A 24,911-nucleotide genomic window follows, 5' to 3' on the forward strand; every position below is an offset into this window, starting at 1 on the left:
ATGGGGCCCGCGGGCCGCAGTTTGAAGACCCCTGCTACTGTATGGGGGAGGATGCTGTGCTCTGAATTTCCAACTTTCAGTAGGCTTTTCCCCGTCTCATTCCTGCTTAGCCCTAGGCTGTAAGTACATTCGTCTCTGCTGAACAGAGAGGTCAACCAAAGTGGAAAATAAAGCCTTTTAACCTTGGGTTGCCAGAAAGTCAGCAACATTTTGGGACTGGAGTCTCCCTCATGCCTCTAGCCTGATCTCCGAGCCCCATAGAGAGGTCTCTACTTTCTCTGTGATTCTCTCTTGACCTGCAGCTTGACCCTTCTGGATTCCAGAGGCCAGGGCTATTATCATGGCTAGATGGGTCTTCTCAGCTCAAGGAGAGAAATAACAGTGCTCAGTTCAGTGTTTGAGGACACAGGGAGGTAGGAAGTGCTGCAGCTGCTGCACAGGCTGAAATCCACCCCCTGTCTCACCCAGAGGGACTAGGAAAGACATGAAAAGATAAAGAAAGTTACAAGAGGTGACCCTTGGTCCCATGCCTCACTCACTCTTCCCATGAGACAAGGGCCCCAGAAGGACCAGAGGGGAGACAGCTTCAGTGGATCTCCTGAATCTCCAGTGGCCCAAGAGCCATGCTCAGATGCGATGTTTGGTATTACATAAATATTTGTTAAATAAATCACTGCGCAGGTGAGGCTGAGGCTGGTCCAGATCTCTAGCTTCTTTAGCTCTGAAGTCCAAAGTCCTCAGCTCAAAATTCAAGGAACTTGACCATGCAACTCTTTGTCATTCCTGGGAGACGTAGCCAGGGGCCCACCCATCCTGCACTTGACTGACAGTCCACTTTGGGACTTTGCCCTTGTACTGTCCTTATTTGAGTTCTCTTCCAGAGCCAGCCTGCAGCTCTGCACTCTGTCAAGTGAACATCTTCATGCTCCCAGGCCAGAAGTCCCATCCTCTTCAAAGTCCTTCCTGAATCCTCCTTCGAGAAGGCATGTCGTCCCCTCAAGATCATTACTTCCTATTTCCTTTTATTTAACAAATATTTATATAATGCCAACCATATGCCAGGGGCTCTTCTAAGAGCTTTTACAAATAATAACTGAGTTAATACTCACACTGTCTCTTGACATGACCTACTATTAGCTCCAATGTACAGAGAGGGAAACTGAGGCTCAGAGAGGCTAAGCTGCTTGCCCAAGGCCACGGAGACACTCTGGCTCCAAGGCCCACCTGCGCTGTTCTCCACTGCTCTGTAAATTGCTTAAGAGTAGGGATGCTCAGCTGTCTGTCCAGGTCTCTGAGTGGAAGGACGGAGTATGAGGAAGGAGGCCTTGTCACTCATTCCCAGACACTCAGAGCTTGAGTGGCAGGATTGGATAAGGAAGACCATGCCCTATTTCAAATTGGTTTCCTGTCCAATCTGCAAAAGCGGGGATGGGGTGGGGAGAGCTCAGTTGCCTAGCAGCTCCCTCCATCTGATGCTGGGACTACGTCCCATCATGGTCTGCTCCACTGTAGCCCACCCTGTTCCCTCACTCCTGTGGGCTCAGAGCTCTGGGCACTGAGCTCCTCCCTGGATATGTAATAGATCCACACTGTGCAGGAAATTGCCCTTAAATAAGTGATGGATTCCCAGGAGAGCTCTCCTGCTTGTGCCCCAGGAGGATTTGCTGTTTTGTTTATTTAAGGGGGTGATTCCTTTTCATGCTCTCCTTCCCGCATCAAAGGCCGCACTGCAGACCCTTACAAAGCAGGGCCTCTGGCTGTTTTTCCAGGTTCTCACTGCTGGCTGGGGCAGGGGGTAGAGGAGTTCCTCCAGAATGCAGGAAACCGGGATTCAAAATAGACAGTATTTAGGTGACCAGTAGACTCTCCCTACGCACTCCAGGAAGACTGGTGGAACTGATGGCTCATGTTTAGGAGAGTAGAAACCCTCTCAAGATCTTATTTTAAGATAGCAACACCAGCAAACAAACCCTAGTACTTTCCCAAATCTAAGATATGTACCCATTACCTGGGGATCTTAAAATGCAGATTCTGATTCACTGGGTAGGGTGGGGCCTGAGATTCTGCATTTTGGGCAAACACTGAGTCCTGCCACAAGCACCACTCTCAGTCCAGAGTTAACCCGCTTCTCCTGGGGGAAACGGGACCTCAGTACTGGTGGTGGGGGTACTGCTCTTAATAGGAAGGAGTGCTGTTTCTCCAGCACCTGTTGTGTGCCAGGCGCCCCGTGCCACTGCTCTACAACAGAAGGGAAATCTATCCAGGCTTGCAGGGTTTTCCTAACCTTACAGGGTCAGCCGGTCAACAGGATGGGATGTGAAAGGTGTAAACGACAGCATCCAGAGATTCAGGCCAGGTTTACTGAAAGGAGGGGGTGACCCGCCTTGGTGGTGCAAAGGGCTTCTGTGGCCAGGGGCAGTTAGAGATGACCTGTTATATAGGGATGTAGGAAGTGGGCAAATTCCACAGTTTGCCTAGAAAGTTGGCCCGAACTTCCCAGGGGCTGGGCGAGCCAGATCCTTTGTGTCTGTGTCTTAGGAGGAGAGGAGAAGGAGGGAAAGGGAAAGGATTGGTGTGTGGCTGCCTTAGGCCCCCCAACAGGAGGAAAACACACATAAGAAGAGTAACATTTTCTGTAAATAGGTATCACTGCTCCATTTTACAGATGAGGTAACTGAGGCTGGGTGAGAGCTTCAGGATCTTGCTGAGTTCCCACAGCCACCAAGCAAGCATCAGGGTCACGATATGAGGCGAGGTGTGCTCTGGCTTTGAGACAATGGTATTTTGTCCATGGCGTCTTCCAAGCTAAGGAAGGAGCCAAAGGTAGAGAGAGCAGCGCATTCCAGACAGGATGGGACAAGCCGGCACCCGATAAGGAAGAATTCCAAGTTCTGCCCCTCCACTCCCCTGCCATGATGAGTAGTCTCCCAGACAAAACGGCAGAGCTTAAGGGAAAAGTTTCTAGGCTGGCTGGCCATCCTGGCTTCCCCTTGTCTTACCCCCGGGAACTGCGATAAGAGAGTCTTCTTGTGTTGTCAGCTCTGTGAAACCCAGAGAAGGTGGCAATAGGAAAACATGACCCTGGTGGTTGGACTCTGCTGCACAGAGCAGGAAACTGAGGCCTGGGAGAACAGGAGGGTCCGTGAAGTTTCACCAGAGGGCAAGGCAGGCTTCATGCATGGGCTTGTGACCTGATTAGTCGCCCCAGCCCCCATGCTTAGAAGGGCCCACCCTTGGTTTAATACTCTCTTGTCACCATCTTGAAATTCTTAAGAACTTTTAACAAAGGGCCCACATTTTTGTTTTGCACCTGGCCCTACAAATTACACCACCAGTCCTGCCAAGGGTTGGAGAACATGCAGGGGCTCTCACAACTGCCTAGTAACTGCGCAGCACTGAATGAGACAGCCTGTGTCTGTCTGTGGGCAGGCTGGTGCAAGCCCATATCCCCACGGCAGCCAGCCCCGTCCACACCCCAGTGGCAGCCAGCGCCTGAGGGAATGGCGCACAAATGAAGAGTTTAGGGAGTGAGGAGTGAGGAGTGAGGAAGGACCTTCCGGGCCTGGGAAAGTGATGCCACAGAAAGGTGCCCAAGGCAGCCTGAAAACAGCCTCCATGTCCTCCCATGCCTGCAGACTAAGGAGTTGGCCAGGGCTGGGGAGGAGAGGAGAGGGGGCTGGGTCTCTCTAAGGAAACCTCCACCCCAACAATATCCAGACCCCTGATGGCTACCCACAGTGGATACTTGGAGCCCAGCTATGTCAGCCTGTCCCCAGGGACTCTGCGTAATTTGAGCCAAGCCCCTCACTTCAATTTTGAGATGGGACAAAGCCAGGTGAATTTGATTCAGAAGCTCTGGCCTGCCCTGAAGGAAGGCCCAGCTCAGGGGGGAGGGTTCCCTCCAGCTCCCCATCCCCCACTGGTTACTAGGCCTGGCAGGGCAGCCAAAGCCTGACATTCATTCCTCTGGGGCCACTGTCCCCAAGAGACAACAGGTGCTGGCCTCAAGCAGGGCAGAGGAAGGAATGTGGGGCTTGGGCAGGACAGGGGAAAGAATTCATCAGCATGTTCTAGGAGGATGGCGATGGGGAGAGGGAGTGATCTGGAGACCTGGGGACCAACCATGAGCTTGGAACTGCTGTGGTGAGGTTTCAGAGGGGTGGCCCCTCTCCATGGTCCCCTCCTTATTTTGGCCTGCCTGCACTCACAGAGTCCAACACTGGCTGGGGACCTAGGATCCAAGGAGGACCTTTGTGATATCAGACAACTGGAGAATATTGCCCACAGAAGCATCTTACATGTCTTGAGCCAATTCTGGCCCATTTTTTGGTTGCTAGGATCCACACTCACAGGGGCCACTGTGAAGATTAACTGCGTTAATACCTGGAGGCACTTAGACCAGAGCCTGGCAGGGGTTATATAAAGGGTGGACATTTCCGGATTTCACCCATTCCAAATACACATTTTTTTCATTTTTACTTCTTGGGGGTCAGAACACATCCTGTTGTGGGTTAACCGGAAGCATTTTTTTTTCTTTTTTTTTTTTTTATTGTTGGGGATTCATTGAGGGTACAATAAGCAGGTTACACTGATTGCAATTGTTAGGTAAAGTCCCTCCCGGAAGCATTTTTTTTTCTTTCTTGGCAGGTACATAAAATATCGTGCCTTTGAGTTGATGTGTCTTAGGTTCAATATGGGATGAGATGAGGAGGAGGAGGAGGATTCCGCATACCAAACTGCATCTTTCAGTGATGCCTCCTTCCTTGACAGTTGAGCACCCCTCAGGGTGCTCCTGAGCTCCCTGTGCCCTCTGGGAACAGGCACAGTGACCCCAGGAGCTGGGGAGGGGAAGGAGGGCTGGGCACACAAAACAAGTGTCCAGGAGTGGAAGTGCCTAAGGGCAGGGCCACATCTGAGGAAGCCAGTTGGTGTAGCCAAGCGCAACCTGACCTTGGTGGGTACACACTCCTGAGGTCCTTATTTGGTACCTTCGATTGCAGCTTAGCAACAGTAAGGGGAAAAAGCCCCCCAGGTCCCCTCAGGACCACGGGGCTCCTCTTGCCCTTTGCTCCAACGTCACCTTCTCCTCTGGGGCACCATTGGTAGAGTCCAGCCCTCTGGGACTCCTAGGCCACCTGCTTCTTCCCTGTACTTAGCACTTTCTGCATCATCTTATGTAACCCACCTCATGTCTTCACTGGATGGGGAGCAATTTGAGGGCAGGGACCCGCTTTGGGCTTTGCTGGATCCACACTGCTGCTTGGCACACAGTAGGTGCTTAGAAAATGCACAACGAGCAAGCAGAGGGTCATGGCTACATGGATCGTGGGGGAGGCTTCTGGCAAAAGCTGCTTCAGCCAGAGTGTCCCTTTCCCAGGAGGGAGGCCTCTCGGCTGGGGTTGGTTTTCTTTTCTTCCAAAGAAGGAGGTGAGGTGCAACAGGCACAAGAGCCGCCCGCGGACAGACGAGAGGAACGCCTGGCGGTCACGTCCCCAGGTACACCAAGCTCACGAGCTACCGAGTTCCAGCACACACCCCTGTGGGAGGAGTGGACACAGAGCTCACAGGGCAGGAGTGGCTCAGCTCGGCCACTGCGTGACACTGCAACTCGGGCCGCAGGAGAAGCGCCTTCTTCTCGGATCTTTATGCCAGGCCTTCTCACAGTATCAGCAGCACCCAGGACCCTTTTAGAAAGCAGATTCCCCAGCCCCCCTCCTAGACCCAGTGCTTCAGAAGCTCTGGGTTTGAGGCTCAGGAATCTGCATTCTAACAAGCCCGCCAAGGAGCTTTCAGTGTGGGCCCAAGGGTAAGGACCACTGCCCAGGCCATGCCTCCCCTTTGTCACGAGGCAGCTTACACCTGGGATCTGACAGTATGGCTGTTGAGGCCCACCTCAGATGGAGGGGCACCCCCTCACCCCTTCCAAGACCGGGGGCGCCGAGGCCCAGCACAGCGATGGATCTATGTCTCCTCCTTTCTCCCATCTCCCAATGTCTGGGACACACATGGTTGCTTTTGCTGGGACTCCGCCTGGGCTCAGAAGACCCAGCATCCCCTGAGCTCTTCCCCAGCAGAGGTGGAAGAGAAGCCACAGTCAGAGGCCTAATCTCTCTGAACTTGTCCCTGGGGTTGGACATTCCAAGTTCCTGGACACACAATTAAGTTCTAACATTCCAGGGGAGGTGGCAGGCTGGGGGTGCTCAAACAATGAGCCTGTGTTCCTCCTCTGCCTTTCTGCAGGATTATTCTTGAACTAGGGCTCTGCAAGGGAGGCTGAGCCATCAGAGCACCACTGACACCCTAGTGGTCCCTCCTGCCTCTGCTCAAGGCTCCGCTGAGGGTAGGGGGGCCCCTAAGCACACCACCTCCCTTTCTAGGGCCAGACAATGTTCCTTTGCCCTGATGGTTTTCAGCACTTTCTAGGTTCTCCATCCACCCTGGCGTTAGGGGGTAGTCAAACGCTGCGGACACCTCTCTTCTCCTTTCCCCAGGGCCAGGCCTCTCTCTTTCGGGGGCAGTGGGGAGCAGGCAGTGGACAGAGCACTCCAGCCACCTGAAGCCACAGCCAGAAGCGTCTCCCTGTCTTCATTAGTGCAATCACATCAACACTGACAGCAATGTATTTATTACTGTCCCAGCAATAACCATTTTTCACCCAGTGATGCGCAGACTGATCGTGAGCTGGGGCAGAGCTAATGAGAAGCACCCCTCGGCCCTCCTTGGCAGCTCCAGGCCCTCGATGGTCTGTCCACCAACCCACTCCCTGCCTACAAATGCTTCACCGGGGCAGGGAGAGGAGGGACTTGAAGGGGGAAGGTCAAGGGTCACCGGCTGAGCCAGCCAGCATTGTCCAAAGCCAACACTCACACTGCCCATGGGAAGGACACAGGAGGGCTGACCTAGCAATCCGGCATGAGCACTGGGCACAGACTCAGAGCAGAAGCTCTTCCTCTGCTCTGGGTCCCGAGTCCTTGAGCCAGAGCAGAAAGACAAACTACAGCGAAGGGCAGGCTGGCTGGCCCACAGGAGCCCAGATGCCGAGGGAACGCTGCTTGGTTTCCTGAAGCCTGAGAGACTTGGGAGGAGTGTAGAGGAGGCGCCTGAACCCAACTGAGGTTTCCTGAGCGCTGTCAGGGCAGGGCGGGCTGCTCCCAGCTGCTGCAGGGGTGAAAATTACAGTAAGTCCCTCCTTCGCCAGATGATGGTCTTCCAGGAAGCTCACATTTTCTGGAAGGAACCTACCACATCTAAATGAAAAAGGCCCCTGTGTGGTGGACATCCCTCTGGGGAGTGGCTTCTCCCCTAGTACTTGGTCTGACACTTCCCAAACAGGACCCCGCTGGCTTGCCCAGTCCAACAGGAGGAGGAAGGAGGGTCCAGGGAGAATCAGGAGACTGGTCCTCTCATGGTCTGGAGCAGACAGGCCAAGGCTGAGGGAGAACCCAGAAACCACCCCAGACACCCGACAGGGTCACTGAGTAAAGGACAATAGCCTTACTCTCAGATCCAGCACCCTCAAAAGACTCTTCCCTGGTGGACCGTCATGGTGGACCAGTAACATCAGCGATACGATTGCTTTAGAAAACATTACAGAAAATTTGAAACACAAATGGTTAAATGTGCGTGCGTGTGTGTGTGTGTGTGTGTGAATGTGCGTGCCTCTGTGTGTGTGAAGCATCTTAGACTCTTCTAGACAATATGACGCAAGAGATCATCTCACTCAAGTCTTTCAAAGGCAGGTTTTGACATGTATCCTGGGGGCGTCTAGGAAACCATGGGAAAACTTGCCACCACCTCCCGGCAGCACGGATCAGCTTTAAAATATCCCTTGTGTGTTAAAATAGAATTCATACAGGCCATGGGTAGAATGCAAATCCTCCTAGATTTAAAAAATGGAAAAGGACAAGCAGCAACTTTGGCTGCACGGCCAGGTCCTCCGGGGCACGTGTCCACCTTCCTCCATGGTGACAGTCTCCTGGGGAGGCGTTTGGAAATGCTGGGTATGCCCCCACATTTTCCCAACAAGGACATTTCTAGCCACGCAAGCTCAAAGATCCAAAGGAACCCAAGGAGAACCCTTGGTGTTGGCCTTTGAGGACACCGCCATCAACTGCTTCGGACGGTGTCACTGTTGCCTTCTCTCCGATTTCACTGGGATCCCCTGCAGCACCCTTCTCATTAACTGGGAAAAATAATTTATGTCTAATATCTTAATCTATGTTGATGAAGGGTTATGATCAAAATTCAAGTTTATAATTAAAGAAATCAGTTACACATACACATTAAAAGATAATTCAGAATCAATAAGGCCAAAGTGTCCAATGAGACATCTAGACCATCAGCATCCTGTGAGCTTGGAATGGAATGGGAGGACATGTCCCGGCTGGCAGTCTTGTGTTAAATTATGAGGGTGCAAGTGGGATCTGGGTCAGTGGGGAAGAGGACAGGGTCTCCTAAGGGCAGCAGAGGAGGAGGGGAATTAACGGGTTGGGGGAGGGCAGTCTGAGCTTGGGGGAGGGTTGGTGTGAGGCTAGGCAGAGGTGAGGATGCAGCAGCGTAAGCACCAGATGTGGAGAGTTTGGTGTTGGGACCACAGTCATAGGGAAGCCACTGGAGGTCTGTGAGCATGGGAGTTACAAGACAGGTCTCAGCATCTAGTTCCCATCACTGTAACCTATGGGCATTAAGAGAGGGCTCTGACTTCCGTCAGAAAGAGGAAAGGCTGTCCCAGGCTGCACTCTGTGCCCTACCTATGCCATCCAAGCCAGGGGGAAGCCTCTGGTCAAAGGAGACAATGGCCATATGCCCTGGACCCACCAGCCCAGGTAAGCAGCATGCTGAGCAATCCCCACAGGTGGACATCTGACCTGCAGGCATCACCTCTTCCTTCCAAGTCAAGAGATGTGGGCATGCTACTCAATGTTGCTCAACTTTGGTGCTAGCAATGCTAATAACATTAATGCTGTCTGGCCAACCGGATGTTTGTGAAAGCCACCCACATACATTTGAGGTTTTATGAAAGAATCCAATAAAAAAAAAATTCACATTAAGGCCTGAACAGCTGATAAAAGCTTGATACGTGGGTTCTTTATAGTGCATTTGCATTTTAAGTTACAGACACAGAATGTCTCAACCAAATAAGTAAATCCCTAACAGCACATGTTTGGGTGCCACTGGCAGGTCTGTGAAGGACAAAAGGAACAGAAGCCTTTGCAGTCAGGGCACCCATCAAATTGCAGGCCCAACGTTCACCTAGCTTTCCTATCAACAAGATGAAGATAATGATGACAGTGACATGACAAACATGTTTTCAGTGTCTGCTATACACTAAGCCCTGTGCTAAGAGCTTAGCACCTCTCATTACGGGCCATCACAACCTAAGGAAGAAAGTACTACAGTTATCCCCATTTTACAGATGAAGAAGCCAAGGCACAGAGGTTCGATTTCTGTGTAGATGAGGCTGTGTAACTCATACAAGGTCACCCAAACAGTAAACACCAGAAAGGATTTAAACCCAGGAAATTGTCCATATTCTAGGTTTCTTTGTGGTCTGAGCCATCCCACCTGGGCCCTGCCCCTCCAGGGAACCTCCATCGTCACATTCTGCTCTCACAGTTCAAAGCAGAGAATTAGAGGGTCTGTTCCAGATTCATAGTTAATTCATCTTACCTGGCGACAGCTAGGAGTTGGGGCGTCCAGCCATATTTCCGACCATTACGCAGATTGTGGGCAACACAACTGCCTCCCTGACCTGCACCTCCAGAGGGGTGCCCAGGGGAATTTGCTGGAGATCTAGCTCTTGCAGACCCTAAAGAGTCACTGGTGTCTACCCCAGAAGCAGAATGCCTGAATGGGCCTCATTATAGCAAATCATATTTCCTTCCGTTAGAATTATCACATCATCAAAATTTCATCACCCCTCTGGGTCACTAATAGCTTCCTATGTGGCATCAAACTTTAATTGGCTTTCTCCTCCTCTTGTTACCCCTCCCCCACATCCTGTTCAATTTAGAATCTTTGGGTCTTTCCTCTTTTTTGTGGTGCTCAATCCCTGGCAAGTCAATCAGGAATGCCCCAAGTGACCTTAAGGTGACTCCTTAAACAGCTCTGGGACATCTCAACCCCAGGAGGCCAGGATAGGAGAGGACCTCTCCCATTCTGCTAAGTTAAAGCCCAGTGAGAACACAGATAGGGTCGGGGCATGAGGAGGAAGGGAGGGGGAGCTGGAATTGCAAGGCCTATTTCCAAACTCCATCACTTCCTTGGATCAGCCCCAGTCTTCCCACAGCACAACTGTCTGGGTATCTCCCTGGTCCTCTCTCCTTGGGAAGATGGTAATGGTTGCTATGGAGGCCAAGGACAGCCTGGGGCAGTGGAAAGGTGTTGGTACCGTAGGACCCTGGGTCAAGTCTTGACTCCTTGACTTTCCCACTGGAGAGACTTGGGCAGTTAATCTCGGAGGCTCAGTTTACCCATATGTTGGAGTCATGGGGAGGACAAAGACAGACAATGGTGGTAATGCCCTTGTCTGACAAGCAGAGCCATGTACTGCAAAAGAAGGGAAAGAGAGTGGGGTAGGAAAAAGAGGTAGGTAAAATACAGAGTAAAGACGCCAGGGAAGAAAATCTGCCAGTGAAATGCAGTCCGAGATCCTCCCACCCCAAGAGCACTTGAGGAGGCAAACACAAAAGCATGAATTTAGCTGGAAGTGTCTATAAAGTGCTTTTGTAATTTGTCAGGCTCCATTCTGAGTATTCTATTTGTATTATCTCATTTAAGCCTTGTAAGCCTTTTATCTTTATTTTATAGACAAGGAAATGGAGGATGAGAATGTTAAATGACAGAGCTTGAGCCCAGCTCAGCCCAACCCTAAGGTACCCAACACTAGACGTGCCACTTCTCAATAGCTGAAAGAAAAAACAAACCAACCCCAAACAGAAGAAGTAGCACAGACTGGGGGCTGCTTCAGGAATGGCCCAGCCTTGTGCAAAGTAACTTTCTGAGACGCAGAGACCACATGTCTTCTCCGTGGTTATGAAGGAACGCGAGGCATTCCCAGTGCATGCGACCCCGTTCTCTTTTTCCAGCACAGGGAAGCTTGCACTTCCCAGCCCCTTGCCACTGGGAGGGACCACGTGATCAATTCTGGCTAACTGGCTGCAAGGGGAGGAAATACAGCTGAGAGTATTTAAGTGTCCCTGCAAGATCTTCCTTTCCCTTTTTCTCTGTAGCACTGATCGACAACTCTTTATATTCTGAACAGCTCATCCATGCATTGATGGGCATAACCCCCAAACTTTCTACCCATCCTCCCCATGGCTTCCTCATCACACAGCGGTCAGGGATTCGGTAAGGACCCAGAGGGCACCTAACCTAGAGGTCAGGCCTGCTGACCTGATAGCTTCACCTATCAGGCCAGAGTTGGGACTAGCTGAGAAAAAAGTACAAGAAGATCTGAGCTGGGGCTTCCATCTCAATGGCAATACTACCCCATTCTACATAGACACAATCCAGAACAGCTGGAGGACAGGGCTCCTGCCCTTGGGGTGCTCAGTGCACTGAGGGCTCTGCGGCTTGGGGTATACGTGATTGTGCATAAGAAACCACAGGAATTTCCCAGGCCAATCAGCCTGGATGAGGGGTAAGTGGCCAAAGTAGGCAGGTAGGGGCCAGACAGGCAAGGGCTTTGTGCCTTGGGTAAGTGTTCATTCATTCTTCATTTGCTCATTCTTATTTGTTGAGCTCCTTCTATGTGCCAGGCACTGCCCAATGACTGGGAACACAGCAGTGAGTAAAACAAGGCCTCTGTCCTCCTGAGAGAGAGACCAACGGCCAGCAAGTCAATGCGTGTTCATTGGAACCGAGTGTGATGGAGAAGGTCAAGCAGAGGGAGGGCCGGGTGCAGGGCGATGCCACACCTTAGGGTGCTAGGAGGCAGAAAAAGCATGTAGAAGACAGTCCTGAAGGAAATGGGAAGTGGGCCTGGCAGAGATCTGGGAGGTGTGGGCACCACTGCAGGTGCACCAGGGCTTCAGGTACCAGTGGGAGGCCTGGTGAGACCCAGGAAGAAAAGGCAGTCAGGTAGGGACAGGGCAGCAAGATGAGGTGGGAAAGGAGGAAGGGCAGCGGTTAGGACATCCCCGTGGCCTTGCGACACCATGTTATAATATTTAATATTTACAGACAGCCTGTTTACAGTGATTTGGACAATTTCATTTTATTGTTCAAAATAGCTCTGTAAGGTAGATACAATTATTTTGAACTCTTATTTGCTCATTTTTCAGGTGAGAAAACTGAGGCTCAGCTCAGCATCACCCAGTGGGTAGAGGCAGGATTCAAAGGGGCAGAGCCCATGATGGGAGCCATTGCCACATCTGAAGCCTCCCCAGGGCTTCCCAGGCCCAGCCAGGGGCTTTCCAGTCCAGACGCCTCGCCCAGGGAGTCTGATGAGACAAGCCCGGCAGCTTTCTCCCTCCCTCCCCCCAGGATGCTGAGCAACCCTGGACAGTCCTGGCTCAACACTGCTTACTGGCCCTGCCTTCTGCCCAGCACGTGGATAGCAAAGGGTAGACAGTGTGGGTGGAGGGGGAGGCAGCTGGGATATCTCAGCAACGGGCTTGTTTTCCATTACAGGCAGTGGGCCGCTGCCGGCAGGCGCTGCTCACCCATTTGTTGCTATTGGCATCCCAAGGCCCCAAATTATGATGACTAATTCCCACCGCTTTAGGCAGCTCCAGGGCTGTCTGCAGCAATGTGCTCCAGGGGGAACTGGGGTGGAAATCCCTCAGGCAGCATAGTAACACCCAACAACAATTCCAAGTCAGTCTCTTGACTCTCCGAAGGGATGGGAGAGTCAGGAGGGATCGGGAGGGAGGGTGCTAGCCAATCAGAAGACCCCTCAGATCACAGCCAGAGCCTAGGACAACCAGCCATTCAGAGGCCAATTTCTTAATCCACATAACTGTCCAACAACCAGTGTGTTTCATGAGGTATTGAGTCCTCCATCACCAAGGGAATGCAAGCAGAGGCCCATGGCTACTTGTGGTTGGTTTGTAGGCAGGGGACAACTCTAGATGGTTTTTTACACGTCTTTCAAGTCAAACTCAGTGATTCCCAGCCAGTCCTTAGGATAGAGGACAAGCCCATTCTCCCATGCCCTTTAGTTACAGCCCAACTACGTCCTGTGGTACAAAGTCAAATGCAGACCAATGTGCAGTTTAACACATCATTTTAAAGTCGCCCGTTCAGACACTGTTTAAACAGAGGACCGCTGTAAAGGATTTGGCCTCCTTCCCAGCCTCCCTGCCCTGCTAGAACAAGCCTCCTGGCCCCTATGCTGGCCTTCCCGCAGAGGACATAAGGGAGAGGCGGTCGATAAATATTTGCTGAACAAATGCATGAAAGGGGAGGATTTCTGAGGCAGGTGTCAGACTGCCAGCAGGATCAGGCCTCTGGTGGGGTGGGGGGGGCACCTGACTCTGTCCCTCCCAGACAGGGGCCATCTTCTATAGTCAATGGAAGCACCAGACTATAATTCTCCTCTAATCGTGGCCAGAATGTTCTGGACTCCCCAGCAGAAGGCAAGGGGTGCAAAAGGCGAGAGTAGGGACATCCCCCCATCCCGCTCTTGTGGCAGCTGAGCCCCAGGCAAGTGCGACACTCGGCCTCCTCGTAATTAGCAAAAGGCCCTGATCAATAAGTTATTTTTTGCTGTCAGTAATTAATAATTACAGCTTAGCCACACCATGTAATTAAACTTTCATCTGGCTCCCTCGAGTACTGTTTGGCTTTTATTGTGATTAGCTCCCAGCACTAAACTTTCTCCCTTCGGAGCCCTTTAGGAGCCTCCAGAACTGGAGTTTCCAATCCTCTGTCAGGGTTTTCCACTGCCTGGTTCACTCAGCTCAGACTCCCTTTTGTTCTTTCCCCAGGCATGGTTCTTTTGAAAGAACCTTCTGGACCAGCTGGCTCAGCTGCCGCTGTTCGCCTTCCAGCCCCTGGGGCTCACTAGGATGACCTCCGGCAGTCATCAAGCTTCCAAGCACATGAAAAATCTCTGGAGATGCTTGTTGAAAGACAGACTTCCAGGCTGGCTCAGACCTTTCCAGTCAGGGTGTCTGGGAGGGGAGCCCCGGAATCTGTACTTCTAAAAGCTCCCTGGGAGTGAAGCACTCAAGGGCCCATGGAAGGAAGTTAAAGAAAGGGCCTGAGTGTGGAAAAGGGGTTCAAGGTCTTGTTGGGGGGTGGCAGGGTATCATCTTTTAGGCCCTGGTCCCTTGGCTTACAGTGTTAAAACAATTATAACAAGGATGATAATGACAATTGCCATGTATTAAGCACCTTCTGTGTGCCAGGCTTTGCTGGGGGCCTCCCCTGGAATACCTCAAATCCTCATATTGACTCTGCCAGGCAGAAGCTGTTATTCCCAATGTGCAGACGAGGAAACCAAGGGTCTGAGTGGCTCAGAGCCTTGCCGAAGGCGGCCTCTCTGCAGCTAAGCATCAAAGCCAGATCATGAAAGCCCATTCTTTCAGCTGCCAAAGCCAATACCCTTTCATCACTGCACCTCATTTGGGAAATGAGTTTGAATCATGTGACATTGGTTGTGGGGAAAATGGTCAAATGTTGGCTTTCAGTATAACCAGGTGATGTTACTCAGGTCCAGCACCTGAAGCAAAACAGTCACCAGATAAAAGCCAGTGGCAGCAGTCAAAGGAAGGAACAACTGCTTGCTCCCTCATTCTGTGTCATACCTGGAGAATGGAGAGCGTGGGTTCAGAAGTCAGAGATACTTAGTGGCTTCAGCTACCCCCCAGGACTAAGGGCATGGCCTCAGACTGGAAGAAACTCACTCTCTAACTCTAATACAGGTAAGGAAGGACCTGGTGCCCTAACCTCACCCCTCCATCACTCAAACCCAGCACTGCCCCCAAGCCTAAGACCACATTCCCACAGGGGTCTGCAAGGTTTGCTGCCTGGGAGACAAATGGAAGGAGGGGGCCAGGGGCTGGAAAACACTCTGAGAGCCAGAACACAAATGGAGCAGCAGGGGACCTGGGCAGCCTGACTCAAAAAGGCAACAAACGAGAGCGGAGCAGGAGAGGGAGTGAAATCAATTGGACAGACTTTCACGGCTGCTGACAAGGGAGCCCCTCCTGCAGGGAGTGCAGGGACAGGAGCAGCCTGGCCTTAACTTTAACAGGACAAGTGGGATGTTGGCTTCAGGTGTCTGGTGCAGGTGTGGAGATGGGGCAGGAAGGGCCATGAAGATCCCAAAGGGAGGGCGATCAGGTGCCCTGGGGACTCGATAAGGGCCTGGTCCTTGTTGGGACAAGAATTGGTGAGCCACCTGCTCAGGGAATCATGCCATTGTTGGTGTCTGTGCGGTATGATGTTAGAAGGTTCCAGACAGAGGCCCTCCACGCCTCCTGGCTTTCCCCAACTAACCCCATGGTCATCTCAGAGCAAGTCTGTGTGATGCACCAGGGCAGAAGACAATCTGTTCCTACCCCACCCGCCTCACAATCCTCCTGGGCAGACATGTCCCAGGCAAAGAGACCCCAGGTAAGGAGACTCCAGCTGCAGCCAGTCCTGGATCCTGGGAGAAGGGCTCAGGAATCATCTGGTTCCAGTCCTGTCTCTGCCCCTAGATAGTAGAGTGGACTTGGGCAGGTCATCTAATGCCACTAGGCCTCAGTTTCCTTATCTGTTAAATGGATTGAGATGACCAATGAGGTCCCTGCCTGCTTGGAGATTTTATGATCATAAAAATTATAACTTTTATTACCTTACATTTATAGGGCTTGTTACAAAATTTCTAAGTGCTTTTTACATAAATTACCTCGTAAAACCATGCCTTCAACCCCGTGAGAACTGATTATTTCCATCTCTCTGATCTTGGCTCTATAGGTTGCCTGACGCTGGGGTTCCTTCTTCTCCGCAGGCTTGGAGACCCCAGGGGTAGACTGGGGAGTGGGTTGCAGCCCCCCGCAGTCCGGCGCCCCAGAGTGGTTCCGGGCTCCCTCCTGAGCCTGGAAGAGGGCAGGCTAAGCCCTGCTAGAGCTGGAGCTCCAGTCCAGGCTTCCTCTCTCTCCGCCCCCAGCAGGCGCCGCTCGGACACTGCTGGCACCGCTGTCTAAATCAGCAACCCCAAAGGCTAGAACCGCCGGTGGTGCAGCCGCCCTTGCCCGGGCAGACCTGCCTGAGGACTGGGAACGCCTGTGCCTCCGCCCTCAGAGGGGGACAGCGCAGATCACGCCTCCTATGCTTCTTAACACTCCCACTCCCAAAGCCACCAGTCCCTCACCGCTCGGTTGCTCGGGGCAGCCACAGGTCACAGCCGCGGCTGCAGAGACAATTGAGCGACCAGTGGAAGCTGGAGGCAGAGGCGGGACGCAGGGGGCGGAGGGGCGGGGACCGGAGGGGAGGCCTCAGACCCTCCCCGTGCGCCGCAATTACAGTGGGTCCAACGCCGCACCCGCGACCTCGGCTCCCGGCCCGCGCAGCGAAGCAGCTCAATCCTCAGCAGCCGGCCAGGCAGCCAGGCTTGGGTACCCGTACACGGCCAAGCTGGGCAACTGCCCTCCCGAGCGAACAAGCCGGCACCCAGCGCTCGCCCACCCCACTCCCTTGCCCCGGGCAGCCGGCGCCTGCCGGGCAGGGCCTTGTCCTTTCCCGCGGACGCTGAGCTGGGAACCAGGAGCCGGGTCTGGGCAGCTCGGTGGAGCCGAATGTCGCACCCCTCCCATGCCGGACCCAGGACCGCCACAGGGGACGGCGCCCCGCCCCCGCCCACCTTAGACTCTTCTCAGTCTCAGGGGGCGACCCCCACCTTCTTCCATTCGGAAGCTACAAGTCTCGAAGACTTGTGCCCCACCCCAAAAGACAGCCTCCAAAACTCGGAGGTGGGTGTCTGAAAACTCCCTGGAGAAAGCTCTGCCAAGGCTAAGCCTGGTGTCCAGGAGGCCACCGCGAGGCCAGCCAGCTCCCGCCACCCATCCCCCGTCCCCGTTCCAGCCCCCCAGCCCCACGTGGGGGTGGCCCTCCTTACCTTGGGCTCCCGCCGGGCCGATCTGCAGCAGAGCCAGCAGAGTCCAGATCAGCAGCCTCCACATGGTGACCAGCCTGGAGGGGGGTCCTCCAGGTCCTCCTCCCCGGCACCCTGCTTTATAATCCTGATGGGGTCGGGCACCCCGCGGCTTCGTCCCGGGAGACTGTCCACAAGGCTCCGGGCCCGGGTGTGATAAGCCCGGGAGGGGCAGCGCTGGCGACCCCAACCTTTCCTCCGCCTCTTCTGCCCAAGTCCGATCCTGCCCGCGCGCCCGGAAGGAGAGGAGAGAGCAAAAAGAAAGAGGCAGACCCGCCCTTTCGGACTCGGGGCACCTCTCTCTGACCACCCCAACTCCGACTCCGCCCAAGCAGGGCGGCCTCCGCGATCCGGCCGGGTCGCCGGCCCAGCTCCGGAATAAATGGACAACTTCAGGAAACTTCCTCCCGTGGCCACGTTGCCCGACCCCCGCCCCCTCCCCGCCCCCTGCTTGGGTTCTCCCGGCCGACGCAGTCCCCGCCGTTCCAGGCGCCGGGCCCCAGGCCCCGGAGACCCGGCCCAAACTGAGCACAGAGGCAGACGCGGGTGAGGGGCTTCTTTCAGGGGCGCCGGTTTCGGGGGGCGCGGTTAGCATAGCGGTCCGAATATCCCTAGAGCTGAAGTTTTCTTCTTTCTAACTTTGCAGTCGGCATCTGGCGGGGCCGAGCCGCCCCTCTGGGCTCCACCGCCCTAGCGCCGAATCCCGAGACTCCGGGTTGCCCCCTGGGGACGCCGGGGCCGGACGCGCCCTCGGCTCCGCGCCCAGCCGGCTCGCAAACTTTGCGGGGCCGGCGGCCAGGCGCTCAGCCTCGCGCGCCCATGTCTGCGTCGGCCGCGGGGCGGCTGAGGAGGCTGCCGGGCTCGGAGACCCCGACTGTCGCCTGCGCCCGCGCGCGGATCCTCCTGCCGACCGGAGGATGGAGATTGGCGGCTCTGCCCGCCGCCGCGCCCTGGCCGGAGCTCTGGGCGAGACGCACGGAGAGCCCGGCGGGCAGCCCCGGCTTCGGGGACGCCGCGTCCCCTCGGCCGCCTGGCTCTCGCAGATCGCTCCGGCCGGAGGAGCAGCGGCCGCCTCAGCGCTTGGCCCGCGCCGCCGCCGCCCGCCTCGGCCGCCCTCCGCTTCCCGGGCTTGGCGTCCTGAGAGCTGCTCCTGCCTGCGCGGAGCCGGAGCTGCGGGGGCAGCGTGAGCCGGGGACGAGCGCGGCGGAGGCGGAGACGAGGAGAGGGGGCCGAGCGCTACCCCGTGGCCACGACTGGAGAGCAGCCCGCGCGCCGGGAGGGGGCGGCGGCGGCGGCGGCGGCCCCGAGCCAGGCCCGGGAGCGAGCCCCGCAGGAACACAAACCGTCTGCGCGGCCGCGGGCGCCCGGGTGCTGCGGGACCCGCCGGGGGCAGCAGTTCCAGCCTCACGCCGGAGCGGGGAGGGGTGCGCTCGGGCACTCGCTCTCTCGCCCAGCCTTCCCCTGCAGCCTCGGTGGCACCCCGCTCTCAAAGGCCTCAATTCGACTCTGGTCTCGCCCCCAGGTCCCTTCCCCACAGGGAGTGACGGGGGTGGGGCGACGGTTCGGGAAGAGGGAATTGGTCAACTGGTTATCGCAGTCTCCCCTTCCTAGGTCCGGCTCTCAAATGTCTGGAAATGCTCAGAGCGGAGAGCGAGACAAAGGGGAGGCCTGGGACCCACCGAAGACTGAGAAAGTGAAGTTGGTGCCAAGGCGTATGCATTCTTTACGCATTCTCTTTTTACTTGGGAGCTCTGCTTGTGAAGCGTAGAAGAGAAGGAAACTGGTGGTGGTGGGAGGGGACACAAAGGAGCGACGGAGCCCGGAGGTGTCCTCTGCCCCTGAGGGCGACTGGGCTGGCTCAGGGGACCCAGTTAAACTTCCCTGGGCACTAGGGAAGTGCCTTTGTGGACTCCTTCCTCCACTAAACAATGTTAAAAATATTTTGGGACTGTGTTGGCATAAAGACAAGTATATTAATGTTACATATTAAAACATTCTCTTTAGCCTTTCTGATTTTAATAGAAATTAAACATTTCTATGGGTCCTGAAAAGACTGTGGTCTCTGGCACTGGGCCTGCAGAGTTTAGTGGAGAAGGCAGCCTTGCCCTCTGGGCAGTTCTGCTGGGAAACAGCAGAGATACCGCATGGCTCACCACAGCCCTTCTCTCATTTCTCTTCCTGGGGTCCTGTGAGTCTGGCCCCTTACTGCTGCAGTCCCTTTCTGGTCCTTGAAGTCTAGGACTTTGCCTACTGACTCTGCTGACTGCCCAGGGGCAGCTCCTTCCCTAAGGGTGTCCCTCTGTTTGCTGCAGAGAGGACATCCCCCCTGCAAAGATTTCATTACTCTTAGAGTCTCATATCACCTGCCTTGGAAGAAGAGCTCTGAGCATTTGCTGAAAATGGCTGAGAAGCTGGCCTGCCTTCCCTACATCCCCTCCAATCATCTATTTCAGACGGTGTTTGGCCACTTTTCCCTGGGGAACCTGTGCTCCCAGGCCAAAGCCACTCTGGCTGGCTGATTGATAAATGGAAGGGCTTTGGGGGGAAGGCAGCCTAGATAGGACCAGCTCTCCTTCCCCTTGGTGGCCACACAACTCCTACTTGCTTAAGTGAGGCCCAGGTGTGACCTCACTGCCCACCTGCCTGCTCTGAGCACCCCAGGTGAGGGCTCAGGCCCTTCTCAGAGCAGTAGGAACAGCTGGGCTTTAGGGTGCTGTTACACTGCTCACTCACAGAGGGGGCCTGAGAGCCAGATTTGCAGCAACTTCTCTTCCTTCTTCACCAGCAAAGGAATAGCAGAAAGGCTGCACCTCTGTTCACAGAGAGTGGGATTTCACCTGGATACAAATGTCCAAAACCTGGGATTCCACCCTGCTGGTATCCAATCCCTAGACTGCTGCAGCCAAGAGACTGAGCTGGATGTGTGTGGGGCCTGGAATGGTGCTTGTTCCCTTCCTAAGAGGAGGCCTCTTGTACAACCATGTGGAGCCCTACAAGCCTGGGCTTTAATCCCTAAAGGCCATGATAGGGGGCCAACCAGGGGCTGGAGTGAGGGAGGAGGTGCCTATTCTTTATTGGAAGTCACCAGGGCTGCCTGCAGGTTGGAAAAGAGAGAGGAACATAGCCTGCCAGCAGATCTCTGTGGATGAAGATTCAGGCTCTTTCTGGCCTCAACCTACGCACACACAAAGGGAACTCTCTGTTTTTGCTTCTTATCAGAGAAGGCTGAGCCAGGAGCCTGCCCCTTTGACTGAGAAAGTCACTTGCAGACACCATGACCTCATTCTTGCCACCAGCGGCATAATTAGAAGGTTGCAGACAGTGCAGTTACAGTGCGTGGCTCTCCCAGGCTCTGCTCTGCCTGCCTGTTGCAGCCCTGCCCCTTCCTAGTGGAGTCTCCGCAGACAGCGCTCCTGGAACACTCTGGGGATGGGATAGGGTCTTCCTTATTTACATCCCCTCTCCCTCCATCCCGAGGGACAGCACCTTGAGGAAGACTCTTCTCTCCCTTCCTTTGACTCTGTGAGTTTGGGAGGTGAGGGGCAGAGGCAGAGAGAAACACAATTCATTCCCAGGAAAGGGAAAGGCCTGGGTGGATGCAATTTGTCCCCACTTCTGCCTTCCCAAGTAGATGTGAGTTTTAAACATCCCCTTCTCCTAGAAAAACATTCGCTGAACCCCACATAGGACCACGCATAATCAGTGAAAGAGCCTCACTGCAGAATTTGTCAAGCAGCCTGTGGGGTGGGAAGTATATTATCCCATGTCCCAGCCAAGGAGATTGAAGACAAAACCCAGGACAGTCAAATGAAACTGTCCAATATTGCAGAAGGCCGAGACTCTCTAAGGTGGTGTAAGCCCCACCATCATTTATGCACAGAAACCAAAGGGTAGGCAGGGACAGAGGCAGCCTTTCAATATAGTTATTGTGTATTTTTTTCTTCTATTTTCAATCTCAAATGTAACAGCAGCTGGAACAGAGTGTTCAGTGGCAGGATCAGACTGCATCTTCCACCAGCCCTAGATATGTGTTGGGGACCTACAGGGACCAGCCAGATAGCAGGGATCGGGGTGCTGAGGAGGAAAGGGCACACGCCTCTACCCCACCCCTGTGCCCTCATCCCCTGCTTCCTGCTCCCCAAGTTACTCGGGTGCCACCCTTAGCCAAGAAGTGTACCCCATGGCTATTTTGCCAGGGATAAGGAGGCAGAAAGAGTGAGCATAGGATTGGACACGCTCAGTTTAGAAGAAAATGAAGGGGATGGGAAGGGGAGCCAGAGTAGAGGAAGCTGTAAAGCGATGGAGCTTCAGAGCAGAAGTACTCCCATACCCATTCATCCTTCCCAACACCATGTCCCAAAGGCTCATTTCTCTGCATGAGGTTGCTCTCAGGGTGGCTGTGGGGGGGCTGGGCCAAGACCCCCTGGAGTAGAGACCTTCAGCACAGCCATCTCTCCCCTCCTGGAGGGAGCTCAGACAACTGACGGCCTTGAAACATGGGCTTCGAGTAAATAACTAATGGCATCTGTTTTTCATTGTTGTTCTGTTTTGAAGGTAGAGAAAGGGAAGGAATGGACTAGATAGCAGTGGTTTATTAATCTCATCTGGAGAGACAAAGGCCCTGGGTCCCTGTCTCAGGCAGCTTGGGACTAAGATATAGGTTGCCAGGCTTAAACAGCAGAGAGTTTGGTTTTTGTTTTTCAACTATTTTGTTTAATTCTGGAAAACATTCTCAACACACATAAAAGCAGAGTGTACAGCATAGAACTCCGATGCTCAATATGGTGGTCACCAGCCACGTGTGGCTACAGAGCACTACAAATGTAGCTATTGACACGTGTTGAAATGATAATATTTTGAATATGTTGAGTTGAATAAAAAGACTTTTTAAAGTGGATTTCATCTATTTCTTTTTCCTTTTTAAGCATGGCTATTAGGAAATTCAAAATTACACACATGGCCCACATTATATATTTGGGGGGAATGTTGGCATTTACCTATACCTATGACTTCAACCATCAGCAACACATGGCTCAACTTGTTTTATTTATAGCCGTGTACTTTTTATTATTTTTATTTTTTTTTACTTCTTTGATGCCATCTTTACTGATGTACATAAGCTACATTTTATTGACAAGAACAGATATTTATTTCTCATGATTCTGGAGACTGAGTAGTCCAAGATCGAGGTGCTGGTGAGGGCTCTCTTCTTGGCTTATTGGTGGCTACCTTCTTGCTGTGTCCTCTGGGAGGGAAAAAGAGAGGAAGAGAGAGGGCAAGGGGAAGGCAGAGGGGAGGAGGGGAAGGGGCTCTGTTCTCTTCTCTTTTCATAAAGACGTTTATCCCATCATGAGGTCCCCATTCTCATGACTTGATCTAAACCTAATCACCCCTCGAAGGCCTTACCTCCTGATACTATCACATTGAGGATTAGGGATTTAACATATGAATTTGGGAGGAGACACAATCTTAATCCTGGCTCCACCCCACTCTCTATATTACCCCTTAAAATTTGCTTTCTCTTAGGAGAATGGTCCTAAGAGCTCAGTATACATATATGGCCGGGCCAGGGGCAGCCTGTGTCTTTAACTTTTCTGTGCCAAGGTCAAAATCACTACAGGTTTTACTCCTGGCTTTCAAGCTTTGGGATCTGGGGTTTCCAAAGTATGGCTGGACATATACCTAAACAGACCGGAGTTCCAGTTGAAGGAGAATATCCCCAAACCAAGACTAGCACAGAAATGTTCACTGGCTTGCTGGTCTGAAGCCAAATGCAAGCTGGAGAGAATAGAGGTTAAGAGACCACGGGAGACAGCATTTTTAAACAATAAAAACTGCTAAATGTAGGCTAGGCTGGGAAATGAAGTGAGGAGAGAAACAGAATCTTCTGTATCTGGGCTGCTGTCAGCCATTCTGGGGCATAGGCCAAGAGCATGGGGTGGAGGTGGGTGGGCCAGCCAAGACTGGTAGAAAATATAAGGCTATTTCCAGACAGGAGAGGGCGCTATAAACACTGCTGGAGGGTCCGGGAAGGAGGAGGTTGGTTGGGGCAGAATGTGTACTTTGTGGTCATTTCAGACACAAAGAAACAGTACCCACTTTATATGTGAATGTCTTTAATGTGTCTACCGTAAGATATATAAGCACCATGGAGAAGTCTGCCTCTGGGTGGCTGGGACATTGATCTTTGAATTGGACAAAGATTTAGAATCATTTAGGGCCATTCAAAATCACAGAGCGATGAACTCTAACTTGAACAAGGGTTATTTATTTAAACCGCTTAGTACAAAAAGATACTAGTGTATCTGCCTCCCCTGCCCCCCGCCCCCGCTCCGTAAACATCTGAAAGCTGAGAGAATCTACCTTTCTGAGTCTTCAGAGCCAAGTTCTCACAATTTAAAGGGCAAAGGCCTTTGATGGGACATGTTCCCCGCCAGCCACTCTGACCTCCCTGCCCTTCTGCAGCCGCACCTGAAACATTCCCCCTCCCATGTCCTCAGGGCTCACTCCCTCACCTTCCCTGTGTCTGTTTAGATAGTACCTGTCCAGAGAGGCCTCCCTGTCACTCACCTTGAAAGGGTAATCCCACTTTGGGGCGATGTTCAACACAGAAAATTCTGGTGACTAATCACGGCTATTGCAGGCTGGTCCCTGGCACCAGCACGTATTGCTGCACGTCAGCCCTGCTGACTCACAAACACAGGTGCATTCACACATGTGCACACACATCCTCCCTGTCCCCCTTTCCTATTTTGTTTCCCTTCGGCCCTTTTGCCACCATCTGATATAAATACTACAGATGTCACTTATTAATTTATTTCTTGCCTGCCTTCTCTCACTCGACTATAAGCGCTTTGAAGGCAGGGATTTCTGCTTGTTCCTCTTTGTGCCTTCACAAAATCCAAATCAGGCTCGGTGCCTGTGGCTCAAGTGGCTAAGGTGCCAGCCACATACACCTGAGCTGGCGGGTTCGAATCCAGCCTGGGCCCACCAAACAACAAGGACGGCTGCAACCAAAAAATAGCCAGGCGTTGTGGCAGGTGCCTGTAGTCCCAGCTACTTGGGAGGCGGAGGCAGGAGACTCACTTGAGCCCAGGGGTTGGAGGTTACTGTGATCTGTGATGTCACAGCACAAACTAACTTTTGTTTTTTTTTGAGACAGCTTGAGGCTCTGTCTCAAAAACAAACAAACAAACAAAAAAAAAATCCAGGGCGGTGCCTGTGGCTCAGTGAGTAGGGCGCCGGCCCCATATGCCGAGGGTGGCGGGTTCAAACCCAGCCCCGGCCAAACTGCAACAACAACAACAACAAAATAGCCAGGCGTTGTGGCTGGCGCCTGTAGTCCCAGCTGCTCGGGAGGCTAAGGCAAGAGAATCGCGTAAGAGTTGGAGGTTGCTGTGAGCCGTGTGACGCCACGGCACTCTACCCGAGGGCGGTACAGTGAGACTCTGTCTCTACAAAAAAAAAAGAAAAATCCAAATCAGAACAAGTGATGATATTTGTTCAATGTGATCAAAACAATGAGAGATAATACACCTGACATGTGAGCAGCTTTTCAATTTCATCACTGTGTCTTTACTTCCGTTGACCTTGCAAATGAAGCTATTTATACCTCAAATGTGTGTTTCCCGGTATTTGGGTTTATAGACTCCCTGATCCCTAAAAATTAACCCAAAGTGGTGACTATCTGTAATATATACAATCGCGTACATTAAATTCATTTCCAAGAAGTAAGGTTTTGCAGAGCTAAATAAGTTGGAAGACAGCATGAGTTTTAGGCCTGAAGCTACTTTTTACCAACTATGCAAAATATAAACACATTCTA

The 24,911-nt window shown here is 53.0% G+C and overlaps 1 protein-coding gene across 3 annotated transcripts in view; it reads right to left on the reverse strand.

The window, feature by feature from the left end:
• Window positions 1-24,911, reverse strand: part of SDK2 (sidekick cell adhesion molecule 2) — a 294,538-nt gene that overhangs the window by 235,476 nt on the left and 34,151 nt on the right. For 2 of the 3 annotated variants that reach the window (XM_053568346.1, XM_053568345.1), the window contains exon 1: window positions 17,051-17,712. In XM_053568346.1, the coding sequence (XP_053424321.1) occupies window positions 17,051-17,681 (631 nt within the window). In that variant the 5' untranslated portion in view covers window positions 17,682-17,712. Of the gene's footprint in view, window positions 1-17,050; window positions 17,713-24,911 lie in introns of those variants that run through there. The other variant, XM_053568347.1, reaches the window with a different exon arrangement.

This window comes from Nycticebus coucang, chromosome 18 (assembly GCF_027406575.1).
Source record: "Nycticebus coucang isolate mNycCou1 chromosome 18, mNycCou1.pri, whole genome shotgun sequence".
Classification (NCBI taxonomy): domain Eukaryota; kingdom Metazoa; phylum Chordata; class Mammalia; order Primates; family Lorisidae; genus Nycticebus; species Nycticebus coucang.